The sequence below is a fragment of the Heterodontus francisci genome, chromosome 23 (genome assembly GCF_036365525.1).
Source record: "Heterodontus francisci isolate sHetFra1 chromosome 23, sHetFra1.hap1, whole genome shotgun sequence".
NCBI classification, from domain to species: domain Eukaryota; kingdom Metazoa; phylum Chordata; class Chondrichthyes; order Heterodontiformes; family Heterodontidae; genus Heterodontus; species Heterodontus francisci.
Window position 1 is genome coordinate 33,242,768 of NC_090393.1, and position 24,246 is coordinate 33,267,013.

General features: G+C 40.7%; 1 protein-coding gene across 5 annotated transcripts in view; it reads right to left on the reverse strand.

Annotated features, from left to right (window-relative positions):
* Nucleotides 1-24,246, reverse strand: part of clip1a (CAP-GLY domain containing linker protein 1a) — a 231,074-nt gene that overhangs the window by 90,901 nt on the left and 115,927 nt on the right. For all 5 annotated transcript variants that reach the window (XM_068055040.1, XM_068055039.1, XM_068055041.1 and 2 more), the window contains 6 exons: nucleotides 22,281-22,397; nucleotides 21,499-21,556; nucleotides 16,619-16,702; nucleotides 14,296-14,452; nucleotides 12,978-13,143; nucleotides 11,951-12,154 (listed from right to left, as the gene is read on the reverse strand). In XM_068055040.1, the coding sequence (XP_067911141.1) occupies nucleotides 11,951-12,154; nucleotides 12,978-13,143; nucleotides 14,296-14,452; nucleotides 16,619-16,702; nucleotides 21,499-21,556; nucleotides 22,281-22,397 (786 nt within the window). The remainder of the gene's footprint in view (nucleotides 1-11,950; nucleotides 12,155-12,977; nucleotides 13,144-14,295; nucleotides 14,453-16,618; nucleotides 16,703-21,498; nucleotides 21,557-22,280; nucleotides 22,398-24,246) is intronic.

A 24,246-nucleotide genomic window follows, 5' to 3' on the forward strand; every position in this document is an offset into this window, starting at 1 on the left:
TAGTGTTTCTTCAACATTGGCCTCTAGTGGCTACCACACTCTCTTCGACCTACTATTGGCAGCCATGTATTCAGCTGCTTAGATCCTAAGCTCTAGAATTCCCTCCTAAACTTCTCCGGTTCACTACCTTCCCTCTCCTGCTTTAAGATCCTCCTTCAAACCTAATTCTTTGGCCAAGCTTTTAGTCATTCTGTCTAATGGCTCAATTTCAATTTTTATCGGCTTTACACTTCTGTGAAGCACCTCGTGATGTTTTTCCAATTTAAAGATGTTTTATAAATGCAAGTTGTTGGCGTTATAGACAAGGAAAATAAAGCACTGTTTTCCTTCATTGTTCCACTAATATGTGGTTTCCCACACTGGCTCCCCTTTCAAATGCATTGAAAGGTGTGAAGTTCCTGCACTGATGTCTTAGATACAGACTAAACTCACTAAAAAAAGACAAGTTAACTCAGTCCAGTCTAAGTTCCCTTTGTAACTGCGTGGTAAGTTTTAATTACTGCCAAATAACCTCTCTGGTACTGAAAATTAATCTTAGCAAGCATGGGGTCTCGTTCCTTCAGATTTTAATTATTGCTGAGAGTTTTTTTTAAATTGATTTTTAAAAAAATTTCCTTTCTGTTCCTTTCATCACTCCTCTTAATCCAATCTCTTTTCCCTCTTTATTTTGCATTCTATACCTGATTTGATGATAAATTCAGTATTTTAACCGACACTTCCTGGTTCAGATTTTGTGCTGTGCATGAACAATTCTTCAATCTGATTGGTTAAGATGACAGATAGTTGCATGCCCTGACTACTTACTGCATATTAGTAACTTGCTGCTGATTCAGAATTGTAATTGTAGATTGCGCAGTTGAAGTTGTCTCAAAAAGTCAAATGTGGAATACAGAATTAATTACATACATATTTACCATTTACTACCAAAATAGACTAATTTTTGGCTAAACTACAGCAAATAAGCATATAATTTTATAGGCATGGTCTTAAATCAGAAAATAAACCATCACAAAATTTAAACTAAAACTGATTTAAAAAAAAAATAAAGACACAGGTCCCAGATGTGCACCTCCCTGAATTTTTTAACTGACAGCAACTTTCTGTGCAGAACCCCATAAAAAATTCATGGGCAAGTGCAAGTCGCTGTTCGTTCGATGTTTGCAGAAAAATCTGGCAAAATGACCGCAAGTCTACATGGTATGATGACAAAGAACATCAGATTATAATTTGAATTTCCTTGTTGACCACAGTATTCCAAAGTAAGTATTTTAAATGTTAAAGGCCCATCAAAATTTGTGTCTCTTCAAGTTGTTATAGAAGTGCCAAAAGCCATTATGGACAGTAGCAACTCTGCAAAAAAGGAATTGTTCCTGATAAATCAGCTGAGGAACCCAAAGGCGTTATGCTCATGCTAAATGGCAATGTTTCTAATTTTCTGCAAGAGCAGAGAAAACACAAAGGATTATTATAAAACATGATGAATGGAAAACGAAAGCAAGAAATAAAACCAGCGTGCAGATGAACAGCCAACTAATAAGAACAGTCTTACTATCGCTGCCAGAGATACAAGTTTCTCTAAAATGGAAATGTATTTAATTAGCATATTAAACAAAGTAACCGCAAAAATACTATTGTCATGAAGTTAAATAAATAAAACATGTACTATATTTCTTAGCACACCAAATTCATGTTAGATAATATGCATATTTGGGTGAGGCAAGACTGAGAAAATCACCGATATTTAGCACCAGTCTTTATTAACTGTGCTTCGTTACCTTTATTCTAATCCTAAGCATTCATCTTGCTCATGAACCTCAAGGGGTTTGTACATTTGTTCACAGAATGTAACATTTAACAATTAGCGAACTCGAGACACTGCTATAGTAGCACATGAGCAAGTAGTTCTGCTATTAAGTCATGTAGGTTACAAGACTCTTTTGTTCTTTCTTCTTTTGGGCCTCCTTATCTCGAGAGACAATGGATACGCGCCTGGAGGTGGTCAGTGGTTTGTGAAGCAGCGCCTGGAGTGGCTATAAAGGCCAATTCTGGAGTGACAGGCTCTTCCACAGGTGCTGCAGAGAAATTTGATTGTTGGGGCTGTTGCACAGTTGGCTCTCCCCTTGCGCCTCTGTCTTTTTTCCTGCCAACTACTACAAGACTATCTACTGCATATTGGTAACTTGCTGCTGATTCAGAAACCATTTAATCGTGAGTGTAAAATATGCAGTAGAAGTTGTCTCAAAATGTCAAATGTGGAATACAGAATTAATTACATGCATAGTTACCATTTATTACCCAAATAGGGTACCTTAGATACTACAAATAAATCTATATCATTCTATAATCATGGTTTTACGTCAGAAAATAAGCCACCACAAAATTTAAACAAAAACTTTTTTTTTTTAAATAAAGAGCCCAGCAACATCTTGGATGCAGCCAAACAGACAGTAAATTACAACATGGGATTTTTCAACAACCTCTGGGCTCTCCACATTGCAAAGAGTGCGGAGAAAGGCTTCATTGAAAATAGTGCAGAGAGCAGGGAGAGGCTTCATTGAAAAGAGTGGGGAGAAGCTATCCTCTATCCTATCGGATCCTCTATTCAGTGGAACGAGCTCGTGCAAGAAAATCAAGTGTGACATCACAGGCAATCAGGTAGGTGATTGGTTGGAGAAGAAGCTACCTGTTTGGTGAGTATCTGGTAAGTGGTTAAGGTCTATTCTAATCCTAACATTTAAAATAGTAAAGGAACTAGTGGTAAGCTTAATAAAATATATTAAAAAAAGGAAAATAAAATAAATAATTGAATAAAATAATTAAGTAGTTAATAAAAACACATTAAGGATGGCAGGACAGATGATGTGTCATGGCTGCAGCATGTGGAAGCTCCTGGATGCCAGGATGATCCAGGGCAAACACGTCTGCAGTAAGCGTTTGCGGCTCGAAGAGCTTCGCTTCAGAGTCTGAGCTGCCAACACTGTGACACATCAGGAAGGGGGAAAGTTTCCTGGACATTTTGTACCAGGAGGCGGTCATACCCCTTAGGATAGGGTCTTCTGATTTGGCCAGTGGTCAGGGACAGGAGAGTGTGGCTGAAGCTGAGGCAGGTAAGGGGACCCAGAGGACAGGAGTTCAGGAGCTTCAGGCTTTGTGATTGTTCAACAGGTTTGAGGTTCTTTAAGCTTGTTTGGATGAGAGTGGGGGCTGCAGGGTGGATGAGCTATCTGACCATGGCACCATGGTACAGGAAGCCATTCAAGTGGAGGGTGAACAAAGGAATGTAGCGGTAGTAGGGGACAGTTTAGTTAGGGAGATCGACACTGTTCTCTGTCGTAAAGAATGATAGTCCAGACGGCTATGTTGCCTGCCCGGGGCCAGGGTTCGGGACTTACAGTGGGAGGGGGAGGATCCAGTCGTTGTGGTCCATGTAGGTACCAACGACATGGGCAGGACGAGGAAAGAGGTTCTGCATAGTCAGTATGAGGAACTAGGCACCAAATTAAGAAGCAGAACCTCAAAGGTAATAATCTCTGGATTATTACCTGAGCCACCTGCAAATTGGCATAGGGCAAATAAGATTATAGAAATCAAAGAATGGTTTGGTAGAAGTGGGTTCCGTTTCATGGGGCACTGGCACCAGTACTGGGGAAAGTGGTGGCTGTACCGTTGGGACGGTCTACACCTGAACCATGCTGGGGCCGGTGTTCTAGCGAGCCGCATAACTAGGGAAGTAGAGAGGGTTTAAAACTGAATAGTGGGGGCAAGGGATCAAATTTGGTAAGATATGATAAATCAAGGAGTAGAGACAAGGCAAGAGAGAAAGGTATTAATATGGGAAATGATAAACAGACTGTGACAGAAAGGGGCAGAGCATACAAAGCTAAGAGTAAATCAACAGATAAGGCTAGAGGTTAGAAAAATAATAAAAGGACAAAACTAAAGGCTCGGTATCTGAATGCACGTAGCATTTGAAACAAAACAGATGAATTGAGAGTGCAAATAGAAATAAATAAGTACGATCTGATAGCCATTACAGAGACATGGCTGCAGGATGACATAAATTGGGACCTGAATATTGAAGGGTACATGGCATTTAGGAAGGACAGAAAGCTAGATAAAGGTGGAGGGATAGCTCTATTAATTAATGATGGTATTAGTGCAATAGAGAGGGATGACCTAAGTTCAGGAAACCAGGATGTAGAAGCAGTTTGGGTAGAGATGAGAGATCATAAAAGCAAGACGTCACTTGTGGGAGTGGTTTACAGGCCACCTAACATTAACCACACTGTAGGATGGGGTATAAAGGAAGAAATAATGGCAGCTTGTCAGAAAGGTGCAGCAATTTTAACCTACATATAGACTGGAAAAATCAGATGGGCAGAGGTAGCCTAGCTGAGGAGTACATAGAAAGTTTTCAGGATAATTTCTTGGAACTGTACATTCTGGAGCCAGAGAGCAGGCTATACTAGACCTAGTATTGTGCAACGAGATAGGATTAATCATAATATGATTGAATTTTACATTCAGTTTGAGGGAGAGAAGAGTGTGTCCAAGACTAGTATTTTAAACTTAAATAAGAGCAATTATGAGGCCATGAAAGCAGAGCTAGCTAGTCAACTGGCAAATCAGGTTAAGGGATAGGTCAATAGAGATGCAGTGGCAGACATTTCAGGGGATATTTCAGAATACACAGAATAGATACATTTCAACGAGACAGAAAAATTCCAAGGGTGTGATCCGCCATCCGTGGTTAACTAAAACAGTTAACGATAGTATCAAACTTCAGGAAAAAGCATATAATTGCGCAAAGATAGGAGGCAGGTCAGAGATTGGACAGAATATATAAAACAGCAAAGAAAGACTAAAAGATTGATAAGGAATGTAAAATTAGAGTATGAGAGAAAGCTAGCTAGAAATATAAAGACAGATAGTAAGAGTCTGTATAGATATTTTTAAAAGAGTCAACAAAGTCAGCGTTGGTCCTATAGAAAGTGAGTCTGGGGAATTAATAATGGATAAGGAGATGGCAGATGAACTGACCAGGTATTTTGCATCGGTCTTCACTATAGAGGATACAAGTAACATCCCAGTATTAGCTGTAAGTCAGAAAATGGAAGGAAGGGAGGAACTCAATCAGCACCGAAGTGGTCCTGAACATATTGTTGGAGCTGCAGGCTGACAAGTCCCCGGGTCATAATGGACTTCATCCTAGGGTGTTAAAAGAAGTGGCTAGTGAGATAGTTGATGCGTTAGTTTTAATTTTCCAAAATTCCTTAGATTTGGGGAAGGTTCCGTTAGATTGGAAAATAGCAAATGTAGCTCCTTTATTCAAAAAGGGAGGGAGACAGAAAGCAGGAATCTACAGGCCAGTTAGCTTAACATCTGTCACAGGGAAAATGTTAGAAGCTATTATTAAAGACATAAGGCAGGACATTTAGAAAAATTCAAGATAATCAGGCAGAGTCAACATGGTTTTGTGAAAGGGAAATCATGTTTAGCCAATTTATTGGAGCTCATTGAGGGAGTTACATGTGCTGTAGATGAAAGGGAACAGGTGCATGTATTGTACTTAAATTTCCAGAAGGCATTTGATAAGGTGCCACATCAAAGGTTATTGCAGAAAATAAAAGCTCATGGTGTAGGGGGTAACAATGGATAGAAGATTGGCTAGCTAACAGGAAACAGAATAGGCATAAATGGGTCATTTTCTGTTTGGCAAGGTGTAACGAGTTGTGTGCCACAGGGATCTGTGCTGGGGCCTCAACTTTTTACAATTTATATAAACAAAGTGATTCCTGACAACACAGCCGGCCACTGACGTCATCAGTCTGCACCAAGGTGCGCACATGCTCAGATGGGCTCCTGCTCTCAGCGCGTGCGCTGCGTTCCGACTTGCCAGGACTGGTTTGTGCATGCGCCGATGAGGTCATCACTTGATGTGTACATCTTTGGGCAACGCGCCAGGTCGGCCTCTGCGGACGCACTTTGCAGCTGCTCTGCACCCCTCACCCCCACCTCTCTCCGGCCGCTGCGCTCCCCCCCCCATCCTGGCCCACTCCGCCCCGCTGCTCTCTCCGGCCGCTCCGCTTCCCCCCCCACCCTTGTCCTGCTCCGCACCACTCCCCCCACCCCCCCTCACCGGCCCCGGCCTGCTCCGCTCACCCACCCCACCCCCGACCCCAGCCCGCTCTGCTCACACCCAACCCCCACCCTGCTCTGCTCACCACCACCCACCCCCCACCGTCTCCAGCACACTCCGCTCTCTCTCTCCCTCCCACTATGTGTTTAGGTTAGGTTGCCTTTGTGTGATTATTTGAGCAGCACCATCTTTAGTCCTGGCAGCTGCCTGAAGTCACAGACTGTGATATTTTAGTGGCACATGCTGCATTTGCGCATGTGCCACTGCAGCGCCACCTAGTGGTAGCGTTATCAGCAAACACAGTCTTATATAAATGACTCCGATGAAGGGACCGAAGGTATGGTTGCTAAATTTGCTGATGACACAAAGATAGGTAGGAAAGTAACTTGTGAAGCGGACACAAGGAGGCTACAAAGGGATATAGATAGGTTAAGTGAGGGGGCAAAGACCTGGCAAAGGGGGTATAATGTGGGAAAGTGTGAAATTGTCCACAGGAAGAATAAAAAAGCATATTATCTAAATGTGAGATTGCCGAGCTCTGAGATGCAGAAGGATCTAGGTGTCCTAGTGCATGAATCGCAGAAGGTTAGTATGCAGATACAGCATGTAATTAGGAAAGTTAATAGAATGTTATCGTTTATGCGAGGGAAATGAATACAAAAGTAGGGAGGTTATGCTTCAGCTATACAGGGCATTAGTGAGACTACATCTGGAGTACTGTGTACAGTATTGGTCGCCTTATTTAAGGAAGGATGTAAATGTGTTGGAGGCAGTACAGAGAAGGTTTACTAGACTAATACCTGGAATGGGCGGGCTGTCTTACGAGGAAAGATTCGATAGGCTTGTAGGCTGGAACTTGGAAGAATAAGAGGCGACTTGATTGAAACATATAAGATCCTGAAGGACTTTGACAGGGTGGACGTGGAAAGGACGTTTCCCCTTGTGGGAGAATCTAGAACTAGGGGTCACTGTTTAAAAATAAGGGGTGGTCCATTTAAGACAAAGATGAGGATAAATTTTTTCTCTCAGAGAGTTGAGAGTCTTTGGAATTCTCTTCTTCAAAAGGCAGTGGAAGTAGAGTCTTTGAATATTTTGAAGGCAGAGGTAAATAGATAAGCAAGGGGGTAGGTGGAAATGGTGAGTAATCAGTTCAGACATGATCTTATTGAATGGCGGAGCAGACTCGAGGAGCTGAGTGGCCATCCTACTCCTAATTCCTATGTTCATAAAAGGTGCGGAGAGCGAGGCCCGACACCAGAAGCCGTGGTGGCAGTGGTGAACGCGCTTTGTTCTGTTCAGTGGAACTACTTGGCCAGCAAAAATCGAAGTGTGATGTCTATGGAGGGCTGGTAAGTGATTGGTGGGTATTTCTTTACTTCTTCTGTGTCTCGTGTAGTTTTTCTTGTTTTTTTTGTTTTGGCTAAGTAATTTAAATCAGGCGACGTCATTACAGGTTAAGAGTACACTAAATAGTGTTTATTTTCCTTAAATACTGTGATCCAAATTAATTAATTAAATCGAATAGAGATGGATGGGCAGGCGATGTGTTGCAGCTGTAGTATGTGGGAGCTGGTGGACGCCAGTGCGATCTACGGTGACCACATCTGCAGCAAGTGTTGGCTGCTTGAGGAACTTCGGCTCAGAGTTGATGAGCTGGAGTCTGAGCTGCGGCACTGTGACACATCAGGGAGGGGGAGAGTTACCTGAACACTGTGTTTCAGGAGACAGTCACACCCCTTAGACTAATTACATCCAATCCGGACCATGGTCAGGGACAGGAGGGTGTGACTGCGAGTGAGGCAGGTATGGGGCTCCAGAATTTAGCTTTGGAGGAGCCTCAGCCAGTGCCCTTATCCAATGGGTAACGAGGTTCTTGCTCCCAGTGTGGACGAGGGCACAGGCTGCAGGCAGGATGAGCAAACTGACCACAGCACCGTGGTTCAGAGTGTCATTCAAGTGGGGGGAGAAAAGAGAAATGTAGTTGTAGTAGGGGATAGCATAGTTAGGGGAATAGATACTGTTCTCTGCAGCAAAGTTAGAGAGTCCTGACGGCTGTGTTGCCTACCTGGTGCCAAAGTTAAGGGCATCTATTCTGGGCTGGAGAGGAACTTGGAGTGGGAGGGAAAAGATCCAGTTGTCGTAGTCCATGTCGGTACCAACGACATAGGTAGGACTAGGAAAGAGGTTCTGCTGAGGGACTGTGAGCAGCTCGGGGCCAAATTAAAACCACAAAGGTAATAATCTCCGGATTACTACCTGAGTCACGTGCTAATTGGCATAGGGTAAATAAGATTAGAGAGGTAAATGTGTGGCTCAAAGATTGGTGTGGGAGAAATGGGTTCCGATTCTTGGGACATTGGCATCAGTACTGGGGAAAGTGAGAGCTGTTCCGTTGAGATGGGCTTCACTTGAATCATGCTGGGACCAATGTCCTGGCGAATCGTATAACTAGGGTTGCAGATAAGGCTTTAAACTAAATAGTGAGGGGGAGGGTTCAATTGAAGGGAAATTTAAAAAGTCGAATAGTAACGAGAGAGCAGAGGTGCAGGGTAGTGAAGGAACATACATTAATCAGAGAGTGACAGGAAGGGACAGAGGATACAAGCACAAGAGTACAGCAGAAATTAGAACCAGAGTAGCTAAAAATGGTAAAAAGTCAAAGCATAAGGCTCTTTATCTGAATGCACATAGCATTTGTAACAAGATAGATGAGCTGACGGCACAGATAGAAATAAATGAATATGATTTGATAGCTATCACTGAGACGTGGTTGCAGGATGACCAGGACTGGAATCTAAATGTTCAAGGATATTCAACATTCCGGAAGAATAGGCAGAAAGGAAAAGGAGGTGGGGTAGCTTTGCTATTAAAGGAAGGGATCAGTGCAGTTGTGAGTAATGATATAGGTGTAATAGATCGTGATGTAGAATCAGTTTGGGTGGAAATAAGGAATAGAAAGGGCAAGAAATCACAGGTGGGAGTGGTCTATAGGCCCCCGAAGAGTTGCCTCTCTGTAGGACAAAATATTAATCAGGAAATAATGGAGGCATGCAAGAAGGGCATTGCAATTATCCATGGGTGATTTTAATCTGCATATAGACTGGACAAATCAAATTGGGAAGGGTAGCATGGAAGACGAATTTGTAGAGTGCCTCAGGGATTGTTACTTATAGCAATATGTTGCAAAACCTAGCAGGGAACAGGCTAGTTTAGATTTGGTACTGTGTAATGAGGTAGGATCAATAAGAGATCTCATAGTTAAGATTCTTCAGGGGGAAGCGATCAGAACATGGTAGAATTTCAAATTCAGTTTGAGGGTGAGCAGCTCGGGCCTCACACCAGTGTCTTCAACTTAAACAAGGGCAATTACAGAGGTATGAAGAAAGAGTTGTCTAAAGCGGGCTGGGAAGATAGACTACAGGGAAAGTCAGTAGATGAGCAGTGGCAGACTTTTAAGCAGATATTTCATAACACTCAGCAAACATTTATTCCAGTCAGAAGGAAGAACTCGAAGAGAACGATGAACCACCCGTGCATAACAAAGTAAGTTAAGGAGAGTATCAAATCAAAAGCAAAGGCGTACAATGTGGCAAAAACGAGTGGTAAGCCAGAGGATTGGGAAGGTTTTAGAAACCAGCAGCGGATGACTAAAAAACTAATAAAGAGGGAGAAAATTGATTATGAGAGCAAATTGGCAAGAAATATAAAAACAAACAGCAGGTGCTTCTTTGGGTATATTAAAAGGAAGAGAGTAGCTAAAGTAAGTGTGGATGAGAATGGGGAATTAATAACAGGGAACAGGGAAATGAAAGATAATTTAAACCAATATTTTGCATCAGTCTTCACGGTGGAGGACACTATAAATATCCCAACAATAATAGATGAACAAGGTGTAAATGGGAGGGAGGAACTTGTAACAATCTCTATCTCAAGGGAAAAGGTGCTGGACAAACTGATGGGACTAAAGGCAGATAAGTCGCCAGGACCTGAAGGCCTGTACCCAAGGGTTTTAAAAGAAGTGGCTGCAAAGATAGTGGAGGCAATGGTCATAATATACGAAAACTCACTGGATTCCGGAAGGGTACCAGCGGAATGGAAAACCACTAATGTGACACCCCTATTCAAGAAAGGGGGGAGACAGAAAGCAGGAAACTGTAGACCAGTTAGCTTATCAGTCATTGGGAAAATGCTTGAGTCGATTATTAAGGAAGAAATAGCAGGACATTTGGAAAAACATAATGCAATCAAACAGAGTCAACATGGTTTTATGAAAGGGAAATCATGTTTGACAAATTTGTTAGAGTTCTTTGAGGATATAACAAGCAGAGTAGATAAAGGTGAACCAGTAGATGTTGTGCATTTGGATTTTCAGAAGGCGTTTGATAAGGTGCCACATAAAAGGTTATTGCATAAGATAGGAGCTCAGGGTATTGGGGGTAATGTGTTGGCATGGATTGAGGATTGACTAACACACAGAAGGCAGAGAGTCGGAATCGATGGGTCTTTTTCAGGTTGGAAAGACGTAACTAGTGGGGTGCCACAAGGATCGGTCCTAGGGCCTCAGCTATTTACTACCTACATTAATGACTTAGAGGAAGGGACAGAGTGTAGTGTATCCAAAAATAGATGGGAAGGTTTTTTGTGATGAGGACACAAAGAATCTGCAAAGGGATATAGATAGGTTAAGTGAGTGCGCAAAAATTTGGCAGATGGTGTTCAATGTGGGAAAGTGTGAGGTAATCCACTTTGGTAGGAAGAATAAAAAGGCAGATTATTTTTAGATGGAAAAAGACTACAAAATACTGCACTACAGAGGGATCTGTGTGTTCTTGTACATGAAACACGAAAGATTAGCATGCAGGTGCAGCAAGTAATTAGGAAGGCAAATGGAATTTTGGCCTTTATTGCTAGTGGGTTAGAGTTTAAAAATAGGGAAGTCCTATACACAACTGTATAGGGTGTTGGTGAGGCCACACTTGGAAAACTACATGCAGTTTTGGTCCCCGTATTTAAAGAAGGATATACCAGCATTCGAGGCAGTTCAGAAAAGGTTCACTAGGCTGATTCCTGGGATGAAGGGGCTGTCTTATCAAGAACAGCTAAACAGGTTAGGCCTTTATTCATTGGAGTTTAGAAGAATGAGAGGTGATCTTATAGAAACATAAAAGATTTTAAGGGGGCTCGACAGGGTAGATGTTGAGAAGATGTTTCTACCAGTGGGGGAGTCTCGAACTAGGGGACATAATTACAGAATTAGGGGGCACACATTTAAAACTGAGATGCAAAGGAATTTCTTCTCTCAGAATCTCTGGAATTCTCTGCCTCAGAGAGTTGCAGAGGTTAGGTCACTAAATGTATTTGAGGAGGAGGTAGATAGATTTTTGAAATCTCGGGGAGTCACGGGTTAGGCAGAGCAGGCCTGAATGAGACAGATCAGCCATGATCTTATTGAATGGCGGGGAAGGCTTGAGGGCTGAATGGCCTACTCCTGCTCCTATTTCTTATGTTCTTATGTTCATAGATCTAAGGTAAGGGGCAGGAGATTTAGAAGGGATTTGAGGAAAAACTTTTTCACCCAGATGGTGGTTTGAATCCGGTACACACAACATTTAAGAAGTATTTAGATGAGCACTTGAAACGCCATGGCATACAAGGCTACGGGCCAGGTGCTGGAAAATGGGATTAGAATAGATAGGTGCTTGATGGCTGGCACGGACACGATGGGCTGAAGGGCTTGTTCCTGTGCTGTATAACGCTAAGACTCTATGACTCCAAAAATAAAATAACCAAATTTAAAAGTTGCAAGAATACCTGGACCTCTTCCACTTGCTTCTTCAGTTTTTCCATTTCATTATTCTTCTCCTGAGAGCTCTTCAGTGTTTGTTTGGTTTCCTCGAGGTCCTGTTTGAGCTCTTTCACTCGAGCATCATTGTTGACATTTATTTCTGAAAGGGCTTTCTCATGAGTGAGTTGCAGCTCCTTGTTGTGTGCACTGTGCATCTCTACCTGTTTTTGCTGTGGGAATCAACAAACAATTACTTGCATCTTCCATCCTCATTAAAAATGTCGCAAAACACCACAGTAAAAGCTTCTTCGACACACCTAAAAATTTGTATATAACTTTTATAATTATGTAAGGGAATGCATCTTAAAACATATGAACTTGCAGAGCAAACAGATATGTTTTTGAAGTAAAAATGCAGTACAGAAGGAAATTAAGGTGCCTTTTTTGCAAATGCTGGAACAGTTTGCTAGTATGTTCTGTTTATTTCATACATTTGTCTGATTTTTTACATCTGAAATAATTTATAATGCTGTACATTTGAAGTAGAATATTAACCAGCACAAACGATGACACATTCCAAATATTCACTAATTAACAAAGTACATATGAACATACGAATTAGGAACAGGAGTAGGCCACTCGACCCCTCGAGCCTGCTCCGCCATTCAATAAGTTCATGGCTGAACTGATTACTCCACATTTCCACCTATCCCTGATAACCTTCCACCCCCTTGCTTATCAAGAATCTATCTACCTCTGCCTTAAAAATATTCAAAGACTCTGCTTCCACTGACTTTTGAGGAAGAGAATTCCCTAGAGACACCCTTTGTAAATCTGAACAGTATAAATTTAAAACAATTGTACAATAACTGTGTGAAATATTAGTTAAGATTGATAAAAATTATTGAAGTATAAGTTGGTTAACTTGCATTTTTAGAAATAGACGTTTAAAATGCTGCATAAACAGTACTTTCTTTTTCCAAAGTTATGTCTTGCGATTAGAAGTTTATTCAAAGCTGGTGCAAAAAAGACTAGTTGAATAGTTGCTCGTACCAGGTCTGTCATTTTCTCCAACATTGTTTTAAGCTCAATCTGATGCTTTTGTAGCTCCTCCTGTTGAGTCTGTTCTATTTTACATGTGAGTTGCTCCAAATGTTCCTGTAAACGGACAATCTTTTCATTGGATTGACGATGTAGAGCTTGTAGTTCATCCTGCTTCCTAAAGACAAAAGACAAAGCTGTTACTGGATTAATCTCCAAATAGCTATATAAAGCAGCAAAAGAAATGTCTGAGAAGAAAGAAAACCCATAAAAACAAAACAATACAGAAAATGCAACCCTAATGTCAGCAAATTGATCTCAATTTCCAATTTTGGTCCCTTACATTGTTGGTCTTATGTACAAGTCTGGTTATGCAACTTTTGTCCATTACAACCCACAATATAACAGGATTCCATGTTACTGTTTTCTCTTCTAGACACTAAAGTATGGATTAATAAAGTCTGACTGATTATGAACTAGCTTCTAAATATTTTCATGAACAACTTTTATTAACAGACATTAGAAATCACTTTTACAGACTTGGTAAAACTGAGTATAAATCATTTGCTCAATATCAACAAATATTCACAGTAATCACACGTAAACAATCACACTCAAAATTCAGCAAGCGACCTTTGTCTGAAAATACTCGGCAGGTCTGGCAGCATCTGTGGAGAGAGAAGCAGAGTTAACGTTTCAGGTCAGTGACTTTTCTTCAAAACTGGCAAATATTAGAAATGTAAAAGGTTATAAGCAAGTAAAGCAGGGGTGGGGCAAGAGATAACAAAGGAGAAGGTGTAGATAGGACAAGGTCACAGAATAGCTGACCAGAAGGTCGTGGAGCAAAGGCAAACAATATGTTCATGGTGTATTGAAAGAGAAAGCATTAGTACAGATAGGGTGTTAACGAACTGAAAATTGAACAGCCGCAAGCACCAACATGAAAAAAAACAGTGGGTAAGCAAATTTTTTTTCATGTTTGTACTTGCGGCTGTTCAATTTTCAGTTCGTTAACACCCTATCCGTACTAATGCTTTCTCTTTCAATACACCATGAACATATTGTTTGCCTTTGCTCCACGACCCTCTGGTCAGCAATGCTGTGACCTTATCCTTTCTACACCTTCTCCTTTGTTATCTCTTGCCCAACCCCTACTTTACATGCTTATAACCTTTTACATTTCTAATATTTGCCAGTTCTGAAGAAAGATCACTGATCTGAAACATTAACTCTGCTTCTCTCTCCACAGATGCTGCCAGACCTGCTGAGTATTTCCAGCATTCCTTGTTTTTATTTCAGATTTCCAGCATCTGCAGTATTTTGCTTTTACCTTTCTTTGTCTTTCAGTTCTTCATTCATCTTTGTGAGCTGAGCAGAGTTATCCCCCGAAGACTTCATCATCTCAGAGACTGTATTCTCAAGTTTGGATTTATCCTGAGCTAGTTGTTCAGCCTTTTCCTCTTCAACTTTCATTTTTCTCTGCACAGCTGATGAAAGCAGAATCCATCACACAGAATAACATAAGCATCAAAATGTGCAATGCATAAAAGATGTTGTAGAGAAAGTTATAAAAATCTTTCACGATTCAAAATATTTTGAGATTTTCAAAATCATGGAGGGGTCTGGACAGATTAGAGAGGGAGAAACTGTCCCCATTGGCGGAAGGGTTGAGAACCAGAGGACACCAATTTAAGGTGATTGGTAAAAGAAGCAATGGCAACATGAGGGAACACTTTTTTATGCAGTGCATGGTTAGGATCTGGAATGCTCTGCCTGAGAGTGTGTTGGAGTCAGATTCAATTGAGGCCTTCAAAAGAGAATTGGATAATTCTCTGAAGGGAAACAATTTGCAGGGCTTTGGGGAAAAGGCAGGAGAGTGGGACTAGGTGAGTTGCTCTTCCAGAGAGTAAGCATGGACACTACTGGCCGAATGGCCTCCTCCTGTGCGGTAGCCATTCTATGATTCTATAAGAAAGGCTCACAAGTGTGCAAATGTTTCTGGGAAAGAAAGATTTTCAAAAAGTTACACTTATTCATAATATTACCAGGTTAGCACCCATTAGCCATGCATAAATGCCCTTTTTACACCATTATTAAACATTTGAGAGGTTTTTGGTATGGTATAAATTCTGAATGTATAGGAGGTTGTATGAATATTTATACATTATGATTTAATTTTATCAATAATTTATTCAATTTGGAAGTCTGTCCCTTTAGTTTAATTCAAGTTAATTCAATTCAGGATTTAGTAACAACACATGGCTTTAGAAGATCCTGCCTAAAGATCTCCTGTACTTCTTTGAGGATATTATAAATCAAATATATAATAGAACTCTACATGGAACAGCTTATTTTGACCTTCAGAAAGCTTTTGACAATGTCTCCTTGGAAAGGCTCAACTGCTGCAATGTTCACCTTGGCAGCCTCATTGCCTCCACGTGCTGCAGCTCAATCAGAAAGCCACAACCCACACTTACTCCCATATTAGTATCACCTCAAAAAAAGCAAAATACTGCGGATGCTGGAAATCTGAAACAAAAACAAGAAATGCTGGAATCACTCAGCAGGTCTGGCAGCATCTGTGGAAAGAGAAGCAGAGTTAACGTTTCGGGTCAGTGACCCTTCTTTGGAACGGTTCCGAAGAAGGGTCACTGACCCGAAACGTTAACTCTGCTTCTCTTTCCACAGATGCTGCCAGACCTGCTGAGTGATTCCAGCATTTCTTGTTTTTGTTTTAGTATCACCTCAGTTCTTGGTTAAGCTTTTCTGGCTCCTTATGCCCTCCTGGATCAATAAATTGTCCTGCTTGCTTTTAAACCCTTCAGTGCTTTATATCCTGTCCCATCTTAGTGATCTCCTCCAGCCACGCAACCCACATGCACCCGCTGGCTCTTTTGACACTGCCTTACTCTCTGGTGGTGACAATGTCACTTTGCTCCTACCCTCTGGACAGCCCTCCACCATACCATCTCCCACCCTGTTTACAAAAGCATCCAAAATATACCTCCTCTCTGAATCTTTCCATTTCCTCTATCCCTCCTCCTCAGTTTACTTTTGTCTTCTACCTTGCAAAGTGCTTAGAGATCTGCCAGTCCTATTTGTCAAGGAAAGCAAAGATGAAAGGAGACAAATAACAATGAGATGCAGCCATGTCAGGTTATCTAACAGAACCACCTGCAGCATGGTGGACTGTTCAGTGGCTTCACATTGAAATCTCAGCATCAACTGACAGTCAGGTTGGATGATTACTCCTACACTAAACTAGAGCATTCTATCATTTAGTTTCACAATTGGGATGATGGATGGAGCACTCAGAATGGCTGCAAATTGAATCTGGGGAAATGGAAACGTAACTTGCCTCTTGAAAGGTTCTGCCAGTTAAAATGATAGAAGATCATGATCATGGCTGATGGAGTGAATGATTTTCACTAACCTTAGCACAAAGGTAGATGTAATTAGCATCTTACTGTGTGTGTAAAAAAATTTTCTATCTCTAAACAATTCTATATGTCTGAAAAACTCGAAATTGAAGTGATTGATAATCCAGCCTAATATCTAAGTCATTGCTCTAAGAGAAGAGGTAAAAACTTTAGGCAAGAAAATTATACATTTGAAATGAAACCTAGCTTTAGTGAACTTCACAAATTACTTACCAGAAAGCTGAGATTTTAGCTCCACTAACTCAGATGAAAGTGAAGTGTTTCGCTCTTCTTTCATATTCAGTTCTGTAAGTGTTTCTAATTATGAAAATGGAACATTAAGAAAATATTTTAAAATGCTTAAGACCATGGGATACAGTTTCAAACACATTTTTAAATTCTAGTTTTATGCAAAAGGTTAAAGAATATCTATTACCAACTACACCAGATTTTCACCCACCATATTGGTTACTCACGCTAGAGGATGGGTCCTTGGGTGCTAGTACCTCAGTCAACTGGCCACCTTCATGAGTGAGCCTACACAACGAGCTAGTCAATTCCAGATCCCAGATTTAGCCAAACATGATGTTAATGCCCACACATTCCAACATGCAGTGACAGAATAGTGATCAGCAACTGGAATCCTGTCTATTTTCTGCTCCCCAGCATGGGATCACAGAAACAGGTAACATGAGCCCTAAAGTTTACATCATTGTTCTTTTCCTCAAAACATGCAATGTCTAATCCCACTTTTCTGCTCACTCATTAAAGTCCTCCTTTTCAAGCCACTTTCAAATTCTCTTTAGATTAGCTTTGTGGCACAGAACTCCACATTCTCACCATCCCTTGTATAAATAATGCTTTTCTAATCGCCTATTTAATTCTTTTTGTGTGATCCCTCTTGTTTTTGTCTCACAACTTTATCAGAGCCCTCCAGGATTGTGAAAACCTCTACTAAATAGCCCCTTCACCTTTTCAGCACTTGGAAAAAAGCCTTAATTTCTCAACTGCCTCTTAATAACTAACTGCTCATCCCTGGTAGCATCCTATGAATCTACTGTGCACCTTTTCTATTGTTTTTATATCTTTCCCACAATGGTGTGTTCAAAACTGTAAACTATATCACAACACCAGCTGAACTAAAATCTTGGAAAGTTGAACATTACCTACTTGTCTCTGTATACTCTATACCTCTACATACTACTCAACGATTCCTTTTTCACTTTCGTGGCCTTATATTCTCATGCTGCCATCCCTTAACAACCTACGTAACTTAAGGTCATCCCTGACTACTTACTTATTATCACTGTCCATCACAATCCCCTTCCCCCTTCCAACCCTTTCTGTGTTCACCCCTGGAAAAAAACTCTCTCCCAAATCATTTGCAACTGCACTTTCAAAATCCCAACTGGCTAGCCTTTGGCCCTCCATTCACAACCTTTCAGCAGCTACCAATCTGCTCAACTACATTTTTAGCTCCATCTTTGATGCCCTAGTCCCCATTAAAACCAATACTCTTACCCCTATCATTCCTCTGGGACAGCCCTCATCGCTGCTCCCTGATGTCCAAGGGACACAGACTTGAATGGATATGGCTGACAATTGGTTTAGCCAGTCACTGTCAGATCTAGCTGGATCACACAGAGCACTATCCAGTCCTGCCTTCTTCTGCCAAAACTGCTCATGATTCCAGGATCATCCTGAATGCAAAGATAACCCCCGGCTACTAGTCTCTACTGTAAACCATCTTGTTAAAACCCCTCTCTTCTGTTTCCTTCACCCTCATCTCCAACAATAAGTGTGAGGAGCTCATGGACTTCTTTGTCACTAAGATTGAGACCATCCGATTGGCTGCCTATGCCGCTTCTCTCCCTGCTCCGAGTCCACCAGGACAAACTTCCTCTAAGGCTCCCCTCCTGCCCTAGGCCTGAACTTGCATCTTTCTCTAGTTTCTTTCCCATCTCCTCTCATGGCCTTTCTGAGCTCAACATGTCCATGAGACTCACCTCCTGCTCCCTGAACCCTGTTCCCACCAAACTACTGACTTCACTGCCTTCGCTCCATCATGAACATAAGATGGCAGGACTACATCACAATGAAATCCTCAACAGAGTCAATCTGTCTTACAATGCCAATTGCATGGGCAAGACATGTGTCATGCATGGAGGATTCCAAAATGCCAAAAGCAGTAATTACGGTGAACTATGCTCTAGTAAGTGAAATCGAGGTGCACCTTGCAAATGCTTCAAAGACCAGCTGAAAAGACAGCTGGCAGACAACAACTAGAAATACAACCTAAAAGTTTGTAACAAACAGATGCGAGGTTGCTGAAGAAAAGCGTCGACAGTAAAAAGGTCTGCTTATAACAGAGCCCCTCCAAACCAGGAATTCTTGAGCCTGCAGATCAAGAATTGGTCTCTTCAGTCGCCAATGATCATGCCAACTACCACAGAGACGAGCCTTCCCATGATCTTCACCTACAAGAATCTGCCATCATCACCATTGACCACCCAACTTTCCTTCCTGTCGCAGCCAGAGAATCACCTGCAATGGCTTCTCTTCTTGCTCCTGCATTGTTAGATCCGTCGTCACTAGCAGAATTATCTACAGCCCGCTCCAATTTCTCATTTACATGCTCCTCCTCCACAGCATCATCCAAAAACACATCAGTTTCCATATTTACACCAACGACACACAGCTCTACCTCACCACCACCTCCCTTGACTTCGCCCCTGTCTCTAAATTGCCAGACTGCTTGTCCAACATCCAGCAGTGAATGAGCAGAAATTTCATCGAACTAAATATTGGGAAGACCTAAGCCATTGTCTTTGGTCCCCACCACTAGCTCCGTTCCCTAGCCACTGATTCCATCCCTCTCCCCGGCAACTGTAAGGCTGAATCAGATAGTTAGCAATCTTGGTGCCATATTTGACCTTGAGATGAGCTTCCGACCACATATCCGCACCATCATTAAGACTACCTATTCCCACTTTTGTAATATTGCCCAACTCCTCTCCTGCCTTAGCTCAGTGGCTGCTGTAATCCTCATCTCCCTTAGTTACCTCCAGTCTTGACTATTCCAACACACTCCTGGCTGGCCTCTCACATTCTACCCTCTGTAAACTTCAGATCATCCAAAACTCTGCTGCCTGTGTCCTAATTCATACCAAGTACCATTCACCCTCATCCCCTGTGCTTGCTAACCTACACTGGCTCCCAGATAAGAAATGCCTCAATTTTAAAATTCTCATTCAGGCTTTCAGAACCCTCCATAGCCTCACCCTGCCCTATCTCTGTAATCTCATCCAGCTCTACAACCCTCTGAGATACCTATGTTCCTCCAATTCTTGCCCTCGAGCATCTCCAATTTTAATCACTCCACCACTGGCAGTCATGTCATCCAAAGCCAAGGCCCTAAGCTCTGGAATTCCCTCCCTAAACCTTTCTTCCTTTAAGACACTCCTTAAAACCTACCTCTGATCAGGTTTTTGGTCATCTGCCCTAATATCTCCTTATGTGTCTTGGTGTCAAATTTTGTTTGATAACACTCTTCTGAAGTTTTACTATGTTAAAGGCTATATAAGTACAAGTTGCTGTTGTTGTAATGCATATCAAGGTCCTTCTACTCAAGCATGAAAATATTACCAGATTTAGTACGTTTCCTTGCCCTTTTCTTACTTTCAAAATGTATTTCACATTTTCTACCCTGAATTTCATTTACCATGTTGCTAGCATATGTTAACCTGCAGTCTTTTGTGACCTTCATCTCAATTTGCCATGCCCCTACAATTCGGTATCAGCAATTTTTGATAGTGTTCCCTTAACTCCCAAGTCCAAATATTATGTATGTAATAGAGCAGTCTCAATAAAGACCTCGGTGGAACATCACTTGCTGCATCTTTCCAGCTGAGAAACTTCCATTTACCCCAACCACTCCCTTTCTGCCCTCCAACCATCACTTTACCCATTTGACCACTTACGACCAGGTGAGAAAGGTGTTTAGGGGTCACTCTCAGCCTTCACCTGGTCTCACCATAACAGGGTTTAATTTGAAACACACCATGTTTTTAGCTCCCCCTATGTGAACCCTTGTTCACCGCTTTCCAATTATAAGACAAAGAAACCAGCACAAAAGGCTTTCTTAGGTTTAAAGAAGAAAAGTCAAAATTTATTAAACTTAAACTCTAATTCAGTTAATGCCTACGGATACATGACATGCATACTCTAGCATGCACACACGATACACACATGCAAATAGAGTCAGAAAAGAGAAGAAAGACAAAATGGAAAAGTTTGAGGCACTATCTGAAGAGTTTTTGTTACAGTTCTTCGAGCTCACTGTAGAGTCCTCGATTGTAGGTAGATCTCGCTTTTCATTGGGGCTCAGTATTCTTCTTAAACCTTGCTCGCTGTAGGAGACTTCTCTTTTGGGGTTCATGTGTCTTCAGTGGATTCAGAAGCTTGTGAGAAAGAGATGGGAGCAGGCAGACAGGAGGGGCTGTGGCAAGCCAGCCAGGAAAGATCTTCTCAGTCCTGGAGCATTCTGCTTTCTGCCCAAACTGTTAGTACAAATTCAAAGAACTCAGGTTGCCCAGCAGGTTAGTCATGTGACTAGCTAGTTTGATCATATCCGTTTGTGTACTCGGGCATCCCAGCAGTCAACCTGGAATGCGAGCTCCCCCACCTTCAACATCTGCTGATCAAAAGTCCATTGTGGGTTGAATGTGTCAGGGAATGGTCCTTTGTCCTTTCCAAGCACTGTCTGTTAATATGGAAATGTCTTTCCATCCAAGGGTCCATTGTGGGTTGAATGTGTCAGGGAATGGCTGCTTTATCCTTCCAAACACTGTTAATATGCAAATGTATTTACAGCCAAGATCTGGTAATTTTTTTTAAAGCAAGTCCTTTCTTCACTTCAACAACAGTTTGAAATTTAATGTCCATGTGGCAAAATTAATATGCCTCATGCCTGGCAGGTGGGAGCCAGCATGACTCCACATTACCTTTAATTCCATGCACCATTCTCTTTGTCGCAAACCTTCTATGCAGTACCTTAACAAATTCAAGTCATGGAGGCCCTTTATAATATTTCCTTTTAAGTAAGTTTAGTTTACCTTGTATAGTCTGCTGTAGTTTCTGTTGTCTCGCTGATGTGTCATCAAGTTTTTCTTTCTGAAAGTGAGCAAACCACATATTAAAAGAAAAGTATCAGGTCATTTTATCCCAGGCCAATAAATTAATGGCACTCTCTCATTGCCCCAGATTATAATAGGGATTTTAAAAACAGAAATTGCTAACATGTAAAAGTTATTTCATACAATAATACTTATGCATGTTATGATAATCATAAAATAAGTTTTGATAAACTTTATTTCTACTTATTCCTAGTTAGGCACCACAAAATACCTGAAGATGCAGATCCAGAGGGCCTTATTTTCATCCATCTTGACAATATATTTTCTCTAATAAGTTACTGCTCAAATTGAAATATTGTTAATGTTTTCATTTACAACGTGCATTGCATTTGAAGGTATAGATCCAGAAGTTGTAGGATTTTTGAAAATCAAACTCAAATTTTATTCTCAAGGAAATTATCATTGTAAAATTGGATTCTCAAATACTTCTAAAGAATGATGCAAAACAATAACTATTAAACTATAGGCATTATGGTGTCGATTCTCTGTGTGTCCTCAATAAACATGACCATAACTATCAACTAACTAACTACTGATTGTTCTCTTAATTACTTGACAAGACATTAACAGCTGAAAAATTTCAGCTGACAAATATCCATATTTGAAAAGGCTGACAATCTGGCACCTACCTTATGTAGTGTCTCGTTCCTGCCTCAAACAGACTTTTTCATACAGACGATGAAGTGAAATGAGTTACTTACCATGGACTGCAGTTGCTGTTCCAAAATTTGCTTATCCTGGCTCATTACAGCCAAGCTTTGCTCCAGATTAGCAACTGATTGATCTCGTTCCTCAAGCTGTTTGGTCAAATCAGTAACCTAATAACAAGCATGCAAATTCATTGTAAAAATAAAAGTAAAAGGGATGAATGTGCTGAAACTGCAGAAATCAAGAATAAACTCAAAAGAAATAAAAATACAAATTTAAAGCTACAATATACAAAAGAATTTCTTGAAATTTTAGTGTCATGTTCAACATGACTTGTTCGAACAAGATAGGCCAACGTCTAGAACAAGAATAAAAACATTAATGTTTCTATATTGTTAAACTGTTCCAAATGATTGACCGTTTATTATAAATTTCAGTTTCTGAGGCACTGCAGTATCAGTAACAAGTTAGGCAGGTTGGTTCGCTTCTACATTACAATTCAAGAATGATGTAAGCTCATCAACATAAAGTAGTAAGAAATGCTAAAACTGGTTTTTTCTCCGAAACTTGCTGTATTTAAATATTCTTCTTGTAAAATATTCCACTGGTTTCTTACTGGAAGTCAAATACAACACGTATCTTGAATATTGCAGCTTTAATTTAGCAGAACAAACTAATTTAAATGTAAGTAGAAATTTATATTTTCATTTTAATCAAAATTAATAAAAATATGGATAAATCAATGAATTATAAGCAAACATATGGTATGAAACAATTTGGCAATGAAGAGAGTCAGAGTCTAACACATAGCACAAGTATTCAATAATGGGGTGAAATATAATGGATCCACAACTGAAAACATCATCTCACTCCTTCCAATTAGGAGCTCCTCTTAGCAAAATTCAGACCACCTGAAATATTTTTATATCTATACTCTGATGAATGATACTATGGTCTACTCAGAAGAATCGGATGGTGTTGTTCAAATATTAATCGACAAAATAATTCCATTGAAAATAAATTAGACGATTAACTAGTTGTTCTTCTGTTGAGCTAATATGGATATGATGCAGTCATTTAGTTTTTTTCCCCATAAGAACTACAAAATAGACACTGAAAAGTACAATATTTTTAGTATACAGTCATAGAGAGATACAGCACCGAAACAGGCCCTTCAGCCCAATGAGTCCGTGCCGACCATCAACCACCCATTTATATTAATCCTACATTAATCTCACTTCCCACTCACATCCCCACCTTCCCTCAATTCTCCTACCACCTACCTACACTAGGGGCAATTTACAATGGCTAATTTACCTATTAACTCACAAGTCTTTGGCATGTGGGAGGAAACCGGAGCACCCGGAGGAAACCCACGCGGTCACAGGGAGAACTTGCGAACTCCGCACAGGCAGTACCCAGAACCAAACCCAGGTCGTTGGAGCTGTGAGGCTGTGGTGCTAACGACTGCGCCACTGTGCCGCCCAATAGTTTACATAAGACAATCGATTCAATAATTATCATTCATAATGAGAAATTATCTCACAGGAACTCTCTCATTTAGATTATGTTTTTGAATAACAGCTCAAATTCTAAATATATACAGATATTCAAAAATAACTATAACTAAAGGAAGCAAAGCTTCAAATGTGTAACTGTGGCTATGCATTTGTAAGTGTCTACACTGCAGTAATGTAATTGTTGACAATTTTGGAATTGTTTACATTTACCGTATCTATGCAGGAAAACACTCAGCTATCTAAATAAGCAATCATTTATGTAGGAAATGGATAATGCAGTTTCTAAACTTATTGAGATATCTATTAAGATGTTACAGGCACATGAACTTAAACAATGGCTTGTTTAAATTTTAACACTAGTAACAAATCTATAACTGTCTGCAAGTACATATACACTGGTTTAGCAAAGACACATTTCCCCATACTCAAATATTGCGTGACAATTTCAATGTTTAACATAATATTCCTTTATAATAAACCTCAGTAGAGGGAACAGTCA